Source organism: Clavelina lepadiformis, chromosome 1 (genome assembly GCF_947623445.1).
Source record: "Clavelina lepadiformis chromosome 1, kaClaLepa1.1, whole genome shotgun sequence".
Classification (NCBI taxonomy): Eukaryota; Metazoa; Chordata; class Ascidiacea; order Aplousobranchia; family Clavelinidae; genus Clavelina; species Clavelina lepadiformis.
The window spans coordinates 27,941,463-27,957,413 of record NC_135240.1 but is presented as its reverse complement, the minus strand read 5'-3'; the positions used below and the strand labels follow the sequence as shown (position 1 = coordinate 27,957,413).

At 36.5% G+C, this 15,951-nt stretch overlaps 2 protein-coding genes across 2 annotated transcripts; one reads left to right on the top strand and one right to left on the bottom strand.

The window, feature by feature from the left end:
- Nucleotides 1-6,566: 6,566 nt before the first annotated feature.
- Nucleotides 6,567-14,822, bottom strand: LOC143461875 (uncharacterized). The gene has a single exon (XM_076959791.1). It carries the CDS (start codon nucleotides 8,739-8,741, stop codon nucleotides 7,971-7,973), a length of 771 nt encoding a protein of 256 aa, XP_076815906.1. The 5' UTR covers nucleotides 8,742-14,822; the 3' UTR covers nucleotides 6,567-7,970.
- LOC143449793 (general transcription factor II-I repeat domain-containing protein 2-like) lies at nucleotides 9,532-10,221 on the top strand. The gene has a single exon (XM_076950125.1). It carries the CDS (start codon nucleotides 9,532-9,534, stop codon nucleotides 10,219-10,221), a length of 690 nt encoding a protein of 229 aa, XP_076806240.1.
- Nucleotides 14,823-15,951: the final 1,129 nt, after the last annotated feature.

The following is a 15,951-nucleotide window of genomic DNA, read 5'->3' as shown; positions in this document are numbered from 1 at the left end:
ATATGAAGAAACTGGGAAAATTATTACATCAATCCAGAGATATTGCAATCAGCGAAAATTAAGATGAAATGAACCAAACATCCAAAAATGGATCACATTTCGCAATATGAATTTTGCAAATGTTTAAAAATGAAAAGACTTTTATGGTGCAAAACAAAAGAATCGTTGGTATTGTGATAAATATATCAATTAATATAATATAAAATTGCGTAAAACATAGAATTCTCGTCTATCGAATCAGCGAAGCATAACACTGCGTGTTGTAATCGATTGCTTCCCTATTACTGTGCGTGCATTACGAGTTATCACTTATCAGTCGTATGTTCAACGCCGCAACATGTCTTTATGCTGTTGCTGTCACAATGTTCTATCTTGATGTATTCGTTCAAAGAGGCTTCAATATAATCAGATTATACAGTTGTCATTCCAGTGTCATTATTGCCGAAGTCTATCAAAGTGACTTTGTAAGGAAGTGGGCCTTTACAAATAAATACCTTAAATAAATACCTAAATAAATATATATAAATGTATAAATACCTTAATACTTTAAATACCTTACAGGTTAAGGTACCATATACCACTTTTCATTACAGTATAAATAACATATCACCAAACTAGTTTTACTTGGTAGAAGTATTAATACTAACATTACTATAGCGCCGAATGTAAACAAAAACCAAAACATTTCCACATCTACATATATGGGATCTGTATTCATAAGATTTGCAGTAAATATCCGAAATAGTTGTGTGATGAGTGTTGAAAATTTACAAGTTAATAAATAAACAAACTGACGTATAATTTTCTTCATCCGATTCGAAATTTCCCATACCATCATCGTATCAAAGTATTTCGTCAAAAGGTACTTGTCGTGCGCATGCTGGATGCTTACTGCCTATGTCTACAGTTTGGCAACAACAAATTTGGTGGCATGTGGTTGTGAAAATCTTTAACTATTTTGAAGTTAAAAGAAGGATACAGCAAGCGAACGTGTTCTTAAAGTTTTTACCGCATGATAAGCATTCATCAAGAAACTTTTTCGCTGACATGTTACATTCTGGGAATGAGTTCTTTCATTCAAGGTTTCAGAATCAACAACGTCGTTCTCAAATGCAACACTTTCTTCATTCTATAACTTAAAGACAATTCTATTCAACATGGGAGTAATTTTGTTACAAGTGTCAAAGGGTTTCATTAAAACCCGGTACTAGGCCGGTGCTTCAGCTCATGACAAGGACTACTCCGGTACTTGCCGGTGTTTCTGCTCGCTACAATTAAACATTGTCCATTGCATAGACATCACATAAAATTACCATTTCCAGTAAAGATTAAAAACGGCCAAGCTTGTATATTCGCAAAACCCGGCGCTTGGACTTTTGTAAAACTCGGTGCTTATGCAATACAATTAAAGGCCGGTACTGGCGTATTCGTAGAACACGGTTTCTTATAATGATCATATTAAAGCCGGTGCTTGCATATTCCTATTTCACCCTCGGATATCTTTGCCCTGCAGAAGACACACTAGGGAATGAAAGTTTAAAGGTTCTTTGAGTGGTATTCAATGGCTGAACAGTATGATACTGTAACTTTTTCGAATGCATATATACTCGAAAAAAAAATACCGTCTACAAGTCACAGCCGTTGACCTACTTGAATCACAGAACAGACAATGAATTTACTGCGTCACAAAGTGAAGTCAATATTTGGCACTACATCGGCCTTAATATGTATTAAACAAGGTTAAACAAGAATGACAACTACATATACTGATTATGTTGAAGCTTCTTTAAGCGATTACATATAAACAGTACATTGGCACATCAACAGCATAAGATGTTGATTCAGCCATGTTGCAGCTATTAACTTAACACACGAAATGATTGAATGACTGCGACTGACTCATGTAATATAGCCAGGCACAAAAATTATGTCGCGAATTTAAAACAATAGACACAAAGTAATGATTACACTAGAGTCTAGACGATACAAAATTCAATCACAAACAAAAGCAATGAGCAGGTTTGCAAAATCAGAATCTCGTTCAAAGAAAGAGTCACTTGCAGAAAACTATAAACACCAGCGAGCCGCAAAATCAGTAATGATTGTTAATTTGGTTATTATATCATTAGTATTCATTTTGGGATATTACTTTTCAGCTAGAACAGGGGTGTGCAACCTTTTGTACAAGAGGGCCAGATCCCAACAACTGGTTGAAACCGCGGGCCACACCTTTAATTAACATACACGTAGTTAAAAGCACAAAATCAATAACATGTTAGTTAAGACTGTTACATACTTTAGCTGCTGTATCTCTCAGACTATTTACTAATTGCTTAACCTTCAATTGCCCTTTCTTACTTATTTAACAGCATCTACATTTTCCTTGAAATGCTAACTGCTCAGCAATTGACATCTTTATGAATTGCGTTCTTGCTTTGCACAAGCTAGCCGTTAGGCCCTAATCGTCTGTCTGTGACGCAACAATACCCTAACGGTTAGGGTATTGTTGCGTCACAGACATTCAGCCAAGGTTTGATTCAGCACTGCAAGGGGATTGGAATTGATTGCACATAGCAGACTAAACTAAATTAAAACTCGTTTCGCGGGCTGCACACCGTTCAAAATTGTCACTTCTCCGCGGGCCGCATATTTTTCCTTTGCGGGCTGCATTTGGCCCGCGGGCCGCGGGTTGCACACCCCTGAGCTAGAAGATTCATAAAAACATGTCTGCAAGGAGCACTTTGACCATCTTTCCCATAAAGTGTAGAATCTATACCTGAAAAAAATATCGGATTCTATGTCTAGTGTTACATCATAAACTAAATGCTGGCCTAAATAAAAATAAAAAACATGCCGGTGAGCCGCAGTTTGCCCAATGCCCACCCCTGCTATATACAAAGTAAAGCGCAGGTCTGGATTTCAGATTGTCATTCATAAGAATGTGAATGGTTTAGAAGTTGTAGTCAACAAATATTAGTTCTCTTCAACTTTCAAGTACCCAAAATATGATACTCCAGTCATAAGTCACATTTAGCATTATTGGTATAAATGACGTAGTTGAACAATCTGGCTAACTTTCAGTAACAGGTTTCTCAAGCTTCAGAATATTTTCCACAATCATGGTCAGGAAATTAATACTAAGTTTATCAGCAAATTGTTATAACCAGTTTTCGATGTACGTGAGAAATGCTAGCCGCATTCAAGAAAAACTTTTTTAGTTTTTAACTACACCAAGGAGTTCATGTTTTAATGATTGGTTTCCTATCTATAGTGGCTATAATGTTTGATAGTCGAGTGGTTTACTGTAGTTAGTGCACATTGGACTCGTCAAAGTCGTGCAAATATTTTTCTCAGACTGAAAATAGAGTTTATCATTAAGCAAAGAAAGCTGATAAAATTCCAACTGTGGACAGATTTGTGAGAATAGCTCCTTTATTATATAACAGACGTGGGCAAACTGCGGCTCGCGAGCCACATGCGGCTCTTCGGCATGTTTTTTGTGGCTCTTCTAGTCGAATCGTAAAATTTCAATAAAATTACAAAGACTACCAAGAGTACTGTTTATGAACGTTTCTCACTTTTTCTTTTCCTTATTTAGGCCAGCATTGATGACAAGTTATTAATTATCCAAATTTAATGATATTTTTCGATTGAGGAATGCAGATATGGAACAATTAAACGACATAAATTATTTATGACGTCATAAGTTCTTATGACTTGGCTCGTCAGTAAAAATTTAACAACCAAAGCGGCTCTCGGGTTCAAATAGTTTGCCCACCTCTGTTATATAACATGTCTCCAAAGCCCCGACTGCAGAGTTTGGCATGGGCACACTAAATACTGCTTATTGGGTTATAAGGAAAAAAGTTTAAAAAATTATTCAAAAATCACACAATTTTTGTAAAACCATTGCAAACCTAAACCGGCTGGCATTTTTAGCTGGCTGTTGCTAAACTTTCTACTATGGTTTGTAGTCTATAAAATGATTAAGTAATTGCTGGAATTTAATGTTGGTAGGCTTGTATGAATTAGCATATGGTGAGTGTTTTACTGTCAGGTACATGATCTGTAATGTGCGTTGTTTGAATAGCTTGACCATCACCAGTTGGAATTACTTTAAAATGGACTGGGGCGATATGCTGCCTGTGGAAGGAAGTAGTCAAATGACGAGGTCCATGCTGGAGATGAGAAATCCAAAATGTTTTGATCTTTCTAAGGAAAAAAATCTGGAGGAAATAAGTATCAATGAGAATGAGGCAGACAAAGTGAGTGTTCCAGGATGCCCTTACGTGGAGCACAGCCTTGAACTTGTTCATGGAATTAAAAATAAAGAAAAGTTACTCGAGGAATGGGTCGATATGAATTCAGCAACGATGACTATTAACAAAGTTTCAGAATTCCGAAACACAATGAATGATCCAGCTAAGAAACAAAATTTTAACAACACTTCCAGCTGCCTTAGTTATTCCGATGTTGATGACGCTATTGAGTGGGGACTTACTAGGATACTTTTCTGTCACGGTTTCGAAGTTGCATCAAAATCAACTCTCAGCGTTTTGCGTGATGTCGTTAAGCATTACCTGAGTAACATGTGTACCACACTAAGAAGTTTGATTGACAACGAAGCATTGACAGGTCGCACTGGTTTCTATGATTGCCTGGATCAACTTTTTCACGACATGAACATCGGAGACGTTCATGCACTCACAGACTTCTACGAGAAAGACATTATCCAGTACCACAAGCAATTGAAGAACAAATATGACAAAGTTCAATCTAATATGGGGGCAGGGTCAAGACTTAACTCCACACATTCAAATGTGAAAGTCGAAGTGATTAGTTCATATGAAGCCAGCGGAAGTGGTAGATGGCGACCGATAACAAAAGCAAATCAACCAACTCGTCACTGATGAACTAAATGTGTTTTATCTGCATAAGATCTCTTACTTGTATAATATATGTTTATTCTAATATTATTGGTTGTTTTCAGAAACAAAAACAGAAGCAAGTATCACCTTTGTGCATCATTGGGTAGGGATAAACCATATCATTGCATCAAAATTGCTGCCACTAGGAACAGACTAATTCAAGAAAAACCACAACTTACAAAAGAATTTCATCTGAAAAAAGTCTAGACAAGATTTAATTGCACAATTATTGAAAAACACCTTGAAATTTACAGTGACAACTTGAACAATCTAGAAGATTTTAATTTCCAATCAAATCAATAAAAATGTCTTTAAAATTATACGTATCTCAGTGGTGCGTCGTTACTTTAAAAACAATATTTAAGGCATTATCAACTTCATGGTTTAACATTTTCATGTATAATAGATAAAATACAATACATAATTTAAGGCTGACACAAATAAAATTGGTCCCTTGAGTGAAACAAATCTGGCAACAGAATTGAGTTGCGATGGATAAACTTTAATAAAGATTATTTATATGTGCCTTGTAATTATGTAGTATACCATGCCTATGACTGCAAGGAATGATTTTTTCAACCAAAGCAGAGTGTGGGTTGAGATGATGATGCATAGTTTTAGCACTAAAGATTCTTCATGGCATCTTTAGACACCAGTTAAAATTTTAGCTATAGTTCCAACATCAGCATTTCCACCACAGAGAACAACCCCAATATTCTTGACGTCATCATGCATGCCTTTCGCTTTTGAGAACTTCTCACTGACGATGGCCGCGATGCCCACACCTGATGTTGGTTCAATTACAAGCTTAGCTCTTTCCCAAACCAGCCTTGTTGCCTCTATGATTTGCTCTTCTGATACAGTGATGACACCATCCAGCAGATCTCTTATAATTAATCGGCCAGGCATTTTCACCAATTGTCACTTTAACACCATCGAAACCACAGGATGGTCCACTAGTGTGATGTGGCTGTTACATTTTGATATGTAACAATCGTTTGCTTTTTCTGGTTCAGCTGCATAGATCTTGATTGAAGGTTTGATGTGTTTAGCAGCGATGGTGATGCCACTTATCAGTCCTCCTCCTCCAACTGGAACTACAATTGCGTCGAGATCAGGATTTTGTTTCAACATTTCAAACCCGATTGTACCTTGTCCACTGATTACTTCGGCTGTCTGATTTGCGTGGATAAAACATCCCCCTTTTCACGACAATCTTTTTCTGCTCCTTGCTCTCGAGCTTTCTCAGTTGATGCGCATTGCACAACGAAACCGCCATAACTCTTCACTGCATTTTTTCTTGCACTCCGGGGCATTGCTTGGCATAACAATATATGCGGGAATGTGGAAATTGTAAGCAGCTTTTGCCATGATCCGAATTTCAGTTTCTACATTCGGTGGTTGCGATGGTTTTACAACTGGGATTACATTGTTTGTGGTTTCATTTTTTTTACTTCTGCAAGAAGCTTTGAATACATATCTTTCATCTTTTCTTGCATTTTGGCAAATCCCAAATTCAGATCTTGTCGCATTGATTTCAATTCTTGCAAAATCAGGTCGCTAAATTCTTTTAATATAATGGCTACTGGCAAACCACTTGGATGACACTGTATACTAATTAATAATACTTTTAAACTCCTATTGTAAAAAAACAAAAAGTAAGCTGTAATGTCAAGCTTGAAATAAAACATATTTGGACACATTGCACACTGTGTTTGAATAACACAGCATAAGATGACAACAAAGACCATAACAGTCATGCTTAGTGTGATAGTTTGCAGAATTTCAGAGTTGCATCTCATGCAAAAGAACACTGAACAAAGAATTTAGCATCAGCAAAACTTAACAGTAAATCACTTGGATAACAAACCATGTAAAGAGCTTCCTTTGCAAACATCATAATAATCAATTGAGCATTTGACAAAAAAACATTGTAACAAGTGTTATAAAGTTATTGCATTCTCAATATTGACACAAACTTAAAGTTTAGAGTTCGCTGGTTCAGGCCATAAACGCAGATGATATATGAATTATAGAAAGATCATGAATGGGAAAAAACCTAAAAACATTCCATTTGACAATTTTTATTTGAAAAACAAAGTTAAACAATACGTATGAAACTATAGTTAATTATTATATTATAGTTAAACAAACGTGTAAAATAACTTATCTGATGTCTATTTCACCATGGTTATGCACCTATACAGCATACAAAACAAAAGAGAGCCACACAATACAGTAACTTAACAGACAAAAGTGAAAACTGTCCAGAAAAACAACTTATAACAAAGTTTTTAACAAATTCATCTCTAGCTTTGCTGATTGAAGCTCAAGTTTTTAAATGACACTCAGATACTTATATGAAAAAGTAAACAAATCTAAAACTAAAAATATTGTTACAAAATGTATGCAACTGAAGCATTAAATATCTGTCTTTGCATTAAGAAAACAATCTCAAAATGTTGTAGCAAAAATGATTTCAAAACATGAATCATTAAACAACAGAATGTTTAAGAATAAAATGTAATTGATTTTAGAAGTAAATTCATGTCCAAATAGCTTTTTAAAATGTCATCATTTCTCTGGTGATCCCGAGTTGTAAACTTTCCTGTGACCTGATAAATCCGACATCAATCTAAACGTCTTCCCACAACAAGAACACTGCTATCGTTATCTCAAGTGTCGCAAATAGCTCCGATGTGAAAGTAATTTAAAGCAAAAACCGCATTTATAAGCATTCTAGCCAGGGTGTACCGTCATATGACTTCGGAGATGGCCGGCTTGTGAAAATAATTTAAAACAAACTTCGCATTGATAAGGACGTTCTCCAATGTGGACTTTCATATGACGCTGCAAATTGCTTTGATTTGAAAAAGATTTGCAACAAACCTGACATTGATAAGCACGCTCTCCAGTGTGGACTTTCATGTGAGTTCTCAAACTATTACTTTGTGTAACTGATTTGCAACAAATCTGACATTGATAAGGATGTTCTCCAATGTGGACTTTCATATGATGCGGCAAATTTCTGTGTCGCTATCGCTATCTAGTGTGAACTTTCATGTGAGTTGTCAAACTGCTAATTCGTGAAAATGATTTGCAACAAACATCACATTGATAAGGTCGCTCCCCAGTATGGACTTTCATATGACGCTTCAAAGTGCTGTTTTGTGAAAATGATTTACAGCAAACATCGCATTGATAAGGGCGCTCCCCAGTGTGGACTTTCATATGACACTGCAAATTGCTGTTTTGTGAAAATGATTTGCAGCAAACATCGCATTGATAAGGGCGCTCTCCAGTGTGAATTTTCATATGATGCTGCAAATTGCAGTTTAGTGAAAATGATTTGCAGCAAACGTCACATTCATAAGGACGCTCTCCAGTGTGGACTTTCATATGACGCTGCAAATCGCTGTTGTGTGAAAATGATTTGCAGCAAACATCGCATTGATAAGGGCGCTCTCCAGTGTGAATACGCACATGATACTGCAAACTGCTCCTAAGTAAAAATGATTTGCAGCAAACATTGCATTGATAAGGACGCTCTCCAGTGTGAACTTTCATATGAGTTTTCAAATTGCTATTTTGCGAAAATGATTTGCAACAAATCCGGCATTGATATGGCTGCTCACCAGTGTGAGTCCTTGAATGAGAATTCAAGTTTGTTTTGTTTTTAAAAGATTTATCACAAACTTTGCAGCAAAAATGTTTTCCTTTGTCTTTTTCCTTAGTTGCCATCAAACATCCAATATTGCTTTTAATGTTTTTACAATTTTTCTTTTCTTTATCAGAAAACTTCAAAGCTGACATGTTGCAATCGTTGTATTTGTGTACAATCTTTTGATTTAAGTTTTCAAACTCAGCAATTGTTGATTTTTAAACATTTATAGTTACACAATCCTGTAAAATAACTTAGCTGATGTCTACAGTCTATGTCATCATGGTTATGCACCTATACAGCATACAAAACAAAAGGAGAGCAGCATAAACAATAACTTAACATACAAAAGTGAAAACTGTCCAGAAAAACAAGGTACAACAAAGTTTTTAACAAATTCATCTCTAGCTTTGCTGATTGAAGTTCAAGTTTTTAAATGACACTCAATCACTTACATCAGGGGTGTGCAACCCGCGGGCCAAATGCGGCCCGCAAAGGAAAAATGTGCGGCCCGCGAAACGAGTTTTAATTTATTTTAGTCTGCTATGTGCAATCAATTCCAATCCCTATGCAGTGCTGAATCAAACCTTGGCTGAATGTCTGTGACGCAACAATACCCTAACCGTTAGGGTATTGTTGCGTCACAGACAGACGATTAGGGCCTAACGGCTAGCTTGTGCAAAGCAAGAACACAATTCACAAAGATGTCAATTGCTGAGCAGTTAGCATTTCAAGGAAAATGTAGACGCTGTTAAATAAGTAAGAAAGGGCAATTGAAGGTTAAGCAATTAGTAAATAGTCTGAGAGATTGAGTAGCTAAAGTATGTAACCGTCTTAACTAGCACCTTGAAATGACTGACTTACTGTAAACTGGTTTTCAGGTACAAACTTTTCACTCTGCAAATAATTGTAATATATATCAGATTTACTAATCACTCTGCAATGGCTAATTTTGTAGCAAATTTGCAGCAGACAAAAAAGAGAAAGTTGGAGGATGAGAATCGAATGTTTCAGACAAGATGGACTTTTGAGTACTTCTTCATTGAAAATACAGATAAAAGGCCTTTATGTCTTATTTGCAAGCAAACTGTTAATGCTACAAAAGAAGGCAACGTTAAACGACACTACAAGACAATGCATTCTAAAGATGTTTATGGAAAGCTAGCTGTACATAACAGAGAGCTGAAAGTAAAGCAACTGCAGGAAAAATTAAAAATTCAACGTTCGATGATTCGAAAAATGCATAGTGATAGCGAAAAAGCAGTCCGGTGCAGTTACTTAATTGCACTAAGAATAGCTAAAAGCATGAAACCGTATTCTGACGGCAATTTAGTGAAGCAGTGCATTATGGATATTGCACAAGAAATGTGCCCTAAAATGAAGTGTGAGTTCGAGAAAATAAGTATGTCATGGTGGACGATAACGAAGCGTATCGATGATCTTGCTAGTGATATTAGCGACACTCTCAGGGATAAGGCGAAGAGCTTTGTTTCATGGAGTTTTGCGATGGATGAAAGTACGGACCAGAAGGACACGGCACAGTTGGCCATATTTGTGAAGGGAGTGGACAAAGAGTTAAACGAAAGAGCTTCTGTCACTGCAGTCAATGAAGGGTACGACAACTGGTGCTGATATTCTGACTGAAGTACTTGGTGCTTTTGACAAGTTTGGGCTGGACTTGTCCAACTTATGCGGACTCGCTACTGATAGTGCTCGATCAATGTCGGGAACTGGTATTGGATTCGTAGGCCTCTTTAAGTCTGCCTTGAAGGAGAGAAATATCAATGATGATATTGTGATTTTTCATTGTATCATTCACCAACAAAACCTATGCGCAAAATGCTTGAAATTCAAACACGTCTTGGACCCGGTTATCAAAGCCGTAAATTTCATTCGAGCACGAGGGCTCCCCCATCGCCAGTTTCAAAAGTTTCTAGATCAGTGGTTCTTAAACTGGGGGATGCACCCCCCTTGGGGGGCGTGTATGATTCATAAGGGGGGTGCGAGAGATGACAATTGTGCATTATTTTCTACATTCTTCATTAAAGATGTGCATTATCTTCTTCAAAGCCTCGAATTAAACGCTTGGTTTCCCAAAAACAACTACATCCGTCACATTAATGAAAGTTAATTGAAAATAAATTTTGTTTTGTTTAATGCTTTTTTTTATTTTGCAATGAGGTGGGGCGCGGATTTTTTAGGTACCGTCAAGGGGGGGCGTGTGCCAAAAAGTTTAAGAATCCCTGTTCTAGTTGATCTCAACACGACACATCAAGATCTAGTGTACTTTTCCGAGGTGTGTTGGTTGAGCAAAGGTGGCATGTTACGACGATTTTACGAATTGCGGGAAGAAGTCGCTAATTTTTTGAAATTTAAGGGGCGCCCAATAGCTGAAATGGAAGACGAAAATTGGTTGTGCGAGCTAGCTTTCTTGGTTGATATAACTGTGCACCTGAATGAACTCAACACAAAACTGCAGCGAAAAAGCCAGTATGCGAATGAGATGTATGGCCACATAAAAGGCTTTATGAACAAATTACGACTTTGGATAAGTCACATGCAGACAGGAAATGTGTTTCACTTTCCAACTTTGAGAGACTGTGGAATGAATTTGGAGTAGAAGACTGAATTTGTAGAGCAACTTGAAAAATTGTTGCATGAATTTTCAGCTCGTTTCAAGGACTTCAAATCTCATGAACATTTGTTTGAGATATTCTCTTCTCCGTTCAACACAGATGTTGACAGAGCACCAGCTGAAATCCAACTCGAACTGATTGATCTCCAACAACAGAGTGATTTAAAAGAAAAGTATTTGGAAATGAATCTTGGCGATTTTACCGAAAACATCTCACCCAAGATGACTTTCCACATTTGAAAATATTCATAGCTTCAAAAATGGCACTTTTTGGCTCGACGTATTTGTGCGAACAATTTTTTTCCAAAATGGGCTTCATGAAATCCCCTATCGATCGGTTTTGACAGACGAACACTTGGAAAATGGACTTCGAATTGCTAGCACTTCCTTTGAAGCAAATTTGGAAAAAGTCGTCGGGAAAATGAGCCAGTTGCAAATTTCTCACTGAATTCGTTTAAAGCGGGTGTGACAATAAATTTAAATTACAGTTTTCTTTAGAAATTACTGCGTCTTAACTTATATTTCTGCAAGGAGATAACCCCTAATAAAGTCACAAGACCAGTAACGAAAGAAACTGTTATTGATTTTGTGCTTTTAACTACGTGTATGTTAATTAAAGGTGTGGCCCGCGGTTTCAACCAGTTGTTGGGGTCTGGCCCTCTTGAACAAAAGTTGCACACCCCTGACTTACATGACAAAGTAAACAAATCTGAAACAAAAATATTGTTACAAGATGTATGTCAACTATGGCCTTAAGAACTCTAGTAGGTGAATTACGCATTATTGTACAAAAAGTTAAAATTTATTGTAGTAAAGAAGAGCAAAAATCTGAACACAGACCTAGCCTATTCTGAAAAGGGAAATGAGCTAATTACAAATCACTGCCAAAAAAAACTACAAATAAGACACAACAAAAACTGTTCAATACATTTGTCTAAAATATAATCGCACTAGTGATGAGTGTTGAAAATTCATTGCAAGCGAACGTGTTCTTAAAGTTTTTACTAAATGAAGCTCTGAATCACGACAATTTCTTCATTCTATAACTAAAAGACAGTACTATTGAACTAGAGAGTAATTTTGTTATAAGTATCAGACGGTTTCATTGAAACTCGGTACTTGCCAGTGCTTAAGGTTCAGGTTATGCAAAGGATAACTCCGGTACTTGCCGGTGCTTTCTCTACACAGAGACATCTTATATATAACAACAATTATATATATCTAGATTCTAGAATCTAGAGCTTCTATTTGCATGCATCAGAGGCAAAAATGGATTTAATAATATATAATCCAAATGTAATGCAGTTTAAGTCAATTATCAATAAACTTTTGCTTAAAAATGCCATAACAAGTTGTAAATATACAAACTGCATAACATTTGAAAAGCCATGTAGTCCAATTTCTTCAATAAAGTGGATATATATTTCATTATACCAAGATGCTATACTTGGATACATTCAGGATACTTGGTCAGAAAACTAAACGATAGAATAACTTGCTCATATTGTGCTGAAGCATTTACACAACAGAGGAGTTCCAAAGATGACCACAACTACAGCACAAAAAATGTCTTCCATACCTGGCATTATATCAAGTCAAAGACCGAGGCGGTTTAATTACCCCATCAGCAGGTGTTGTAACTGTGGTCAGACAGGTAGAGAAGCTCTTTCGAGCTGCTGTTTGTGGATTTAATTCACTAAATCCTAAAATTTGTATCAAGGATCATCTCAGTCAAAACCTGTGTGAATTAATTTATGAAAAAGTTAAAAATTATGATTTTTTTTCCTTCCCTAAGAAACCATGATGACGATTTTGAGATTTGATGTGAAGATCTTCATTGTTTACAATTAATAAAGAAAATCATTAAAGAATTTTTCACCATCAAGGTTTTGACCTATGACCAGCATTATACCAAAACTGTGATACAAAAACACAAAATTGGTTACCGGCAGCAATCAAACAAGCAAACTTGTTTTATTTAGCAATGTTTAATCACGAGAACTTTTCAAGCAATTATCCACCTAAATCAGATATAAGAAAAAGCAAGTTAACTGAGTTGAAATCTGCGCTGAAAAGTCAGCAGAGGTTTATAAAGGTATTCAGCATGGAATCTGATGCAATGACTGAAGCTTCTTTTGTTATGTCTCAATACAGTAAATGTGTGATTAAATGTCAGAAAAAAAGTCCCCCCAACTCAAGAATAATTCATGGATGCAAGGGTTCCACGACAATTAACAGTGGAAAATCAACCGCGAACAAACTCACCAGGGGACAACTGACCGTGACATCAATTTACCTAGAACCAACTGACCTTAAATCATATAATTTTATTAAACAACAATGCTAATTTGCGTAAAAAATAAAAATGTGTAGCGGTTGATTTGTGTCGCCGGCCGGTCAGTTGACCACGACCAATTGTCGCCGGTGAATTTATTCACGGTCAATTGACGTGATCCCGGATGCAAGACTTAATGTTTCTCACAGATGTAATGAAGTATCTGCAAAATCTCAATTTGGCCCTTCAGGGTTCTAAAAAGCTGATATCAGACCTAGCGCAAACGGTTTTGAGTTTCCAGAAAAAAATCCAAGTTTTTCAAAGAGACATAATGACAAAATCATTCTGTCACTTTCCTAACTTCAAAATGAGAATGAATGCTTTTACTGAAGAGTCAATTTCAGATCACAAAACGGAGGAATACAAAAATAAATTGCAAGAACTACTATACTACAGGACTTCCAAGCCAGATTTGAAGATTTGCAGGAGCTAATACCATGCTTGGCATTCCTTGTAAATCCATTCAGTGTTAATGTCGTCAGTGATGGCCGTCCAGTTCACCAACCGCCTGTCACAAACACATCTGCTATTGAAATGGAGCTGATCGAAATGCAAGAAGATATGGTTCTAAGAAGTTTCAGCCAATGCCACTCTACGGTTGAGTTCTGGCGACAGGTTCCAGAGAGTAAATACCCAGAACTTAAAAAAATTAGTTCAAGACTTATTTCTGTATTTAGCACAACGTATTGCTGTGAATCTTTATTCTCTGTAATGAAGTTTATTAAATCAAAGCAGCGTGTAACCTTAACAAATGAACACCTGGAAGAAGTAATTCGCACAGCTTTAACAACATATCGTCCAATTTTTTAGAGATTAGCAAATCAAACAAAAGACTGATTTTAAAAAATATTGTGCTTGTGAATTTGTTATTACCATTATTATTACAGTGAGACCTCATTAATCCGGAACCCGATGAATCGAAATCCTCGCTATCCGACACAAAACTGCCGGGAACGGATTTCTTCCTATGCATTTTAGCCTATTAATCCGGAAACCCCGCTGTCTTACTCCGACACAAATTTTATAATTTCCGTTTTTGTATTGAAATAATTTTGAGGCTCTCTGGTACTTGTATTTTCTGCAAATGGCTCTTCCATTGAATACATTTGCCCACCCCTGGTCTAAGTCATTATTCATAATGATTGCTTTCGTAGAACATCCGAATATGTTTGAAATGTATGGTATATATTAGATATGGTTTATATTAGGTTTCATAAAATATCTTTTCGTGTCTTTCACACTAGGCCTAACACCTGCTTTTGTAAAAAAGTATGTATCAATCAATCAATTGCTTTACGCACAAGGTTTACGTTTAATCAAGGTTTACACACAAACTTTGTTTTTTCAGACATCAGTCACATTTTTTAACTAACCCCGAAGCCGGGGTTTGTTGGAAAGCTATACACGGGGTTATTTGGAAAATATATCAATTTGTTATATACAGTAGGCTATTTAAAAGTGTCTGTTCTTTGAATGTCAATCAATTTATTGTGGATTGTAGCTCGACAAGTCATTAGGGAAGACAAATTTCTGCTGACAGCGTTTCGTTCATCCGTGTAGATCCACGTTGAGTTTTGTGTTAATACTCGCGCATACTTTCAATTAAAAACTGTTGATAGGCAGGCCTATTTATCGATTTGTATCAAATAACAAGTTCCAACTTAACTGTACGAGGTTGTATAAGTAAAAAATATGAATTCCATCAAGCATTAATAAAAGAAATTTTTACTTATATGATTTTACATAATCCAACTAACCCCATTCAAAATTTTCCAACTAACCCCGTATGCACATGGGAGAGAAAACTTACCGGTACTTTTTATGTAGCCACTAAACCAAGTAATTTAATTGCCTCTGCCTTTTCTGGTACCATGGCACCTACGGTCAATATAGACTAATGAACTTTCAATTGTCTCTCTAGAGCAGTGGTTCTCAACCTTCTGATCTTGGCGGACCCCTTTTGCTGCTGTCAAAGCAGTGGCGGACCCCTGAAGTTTAAGCAAACTAAGGGTTCTGAGACTGCACTTAAATGTTTCTTTGCTTAGTTTTACTTAATAGTCTTGGTGCACAACTGCGCTATTCATTCAAAATAACATCAAACTATGCGGATATTTTTACTTAAAATCACTGTATCCAGCTGTCTTCTCGTATAATCCGCAATCTAGTGCATCACAATAGGCCTTCCCTGCGGATGATAAATCTCAATAAGCTTTTGTATTGTCCCATCACAATAGGCAATTAAGCAAATGTTCAAGCCTATTTCAAAAAGCAATGATAAACAGCAAAAAATTTGTAAAAACTCGTACTTTATGTTGCAAATTTCGAAGTTCTCACGGACCAACTGAAAACGTTTCGCGGACTCCCAGGGGTCCGCGGACCACCGGTTGAGAAC

What these genes read in the sequence shown, in the direction of transcription:
- LOC143449793 (XM_076950125.1), top strand. Translation starts at nt 9,532, where the DNA reads ATGGCTAATTTTGTAGCAAATTTGCAGCAGACAAAAAAGAGAAAGTTG.
- LOC143461875 (XM_076959791.1), bottom strand. Translation starts at nt 8,741, where the DNA reads ATGTCAGCTTTGAAGTTTTCTGATAAAGAAAAGAAAAATTGTAAAAAC.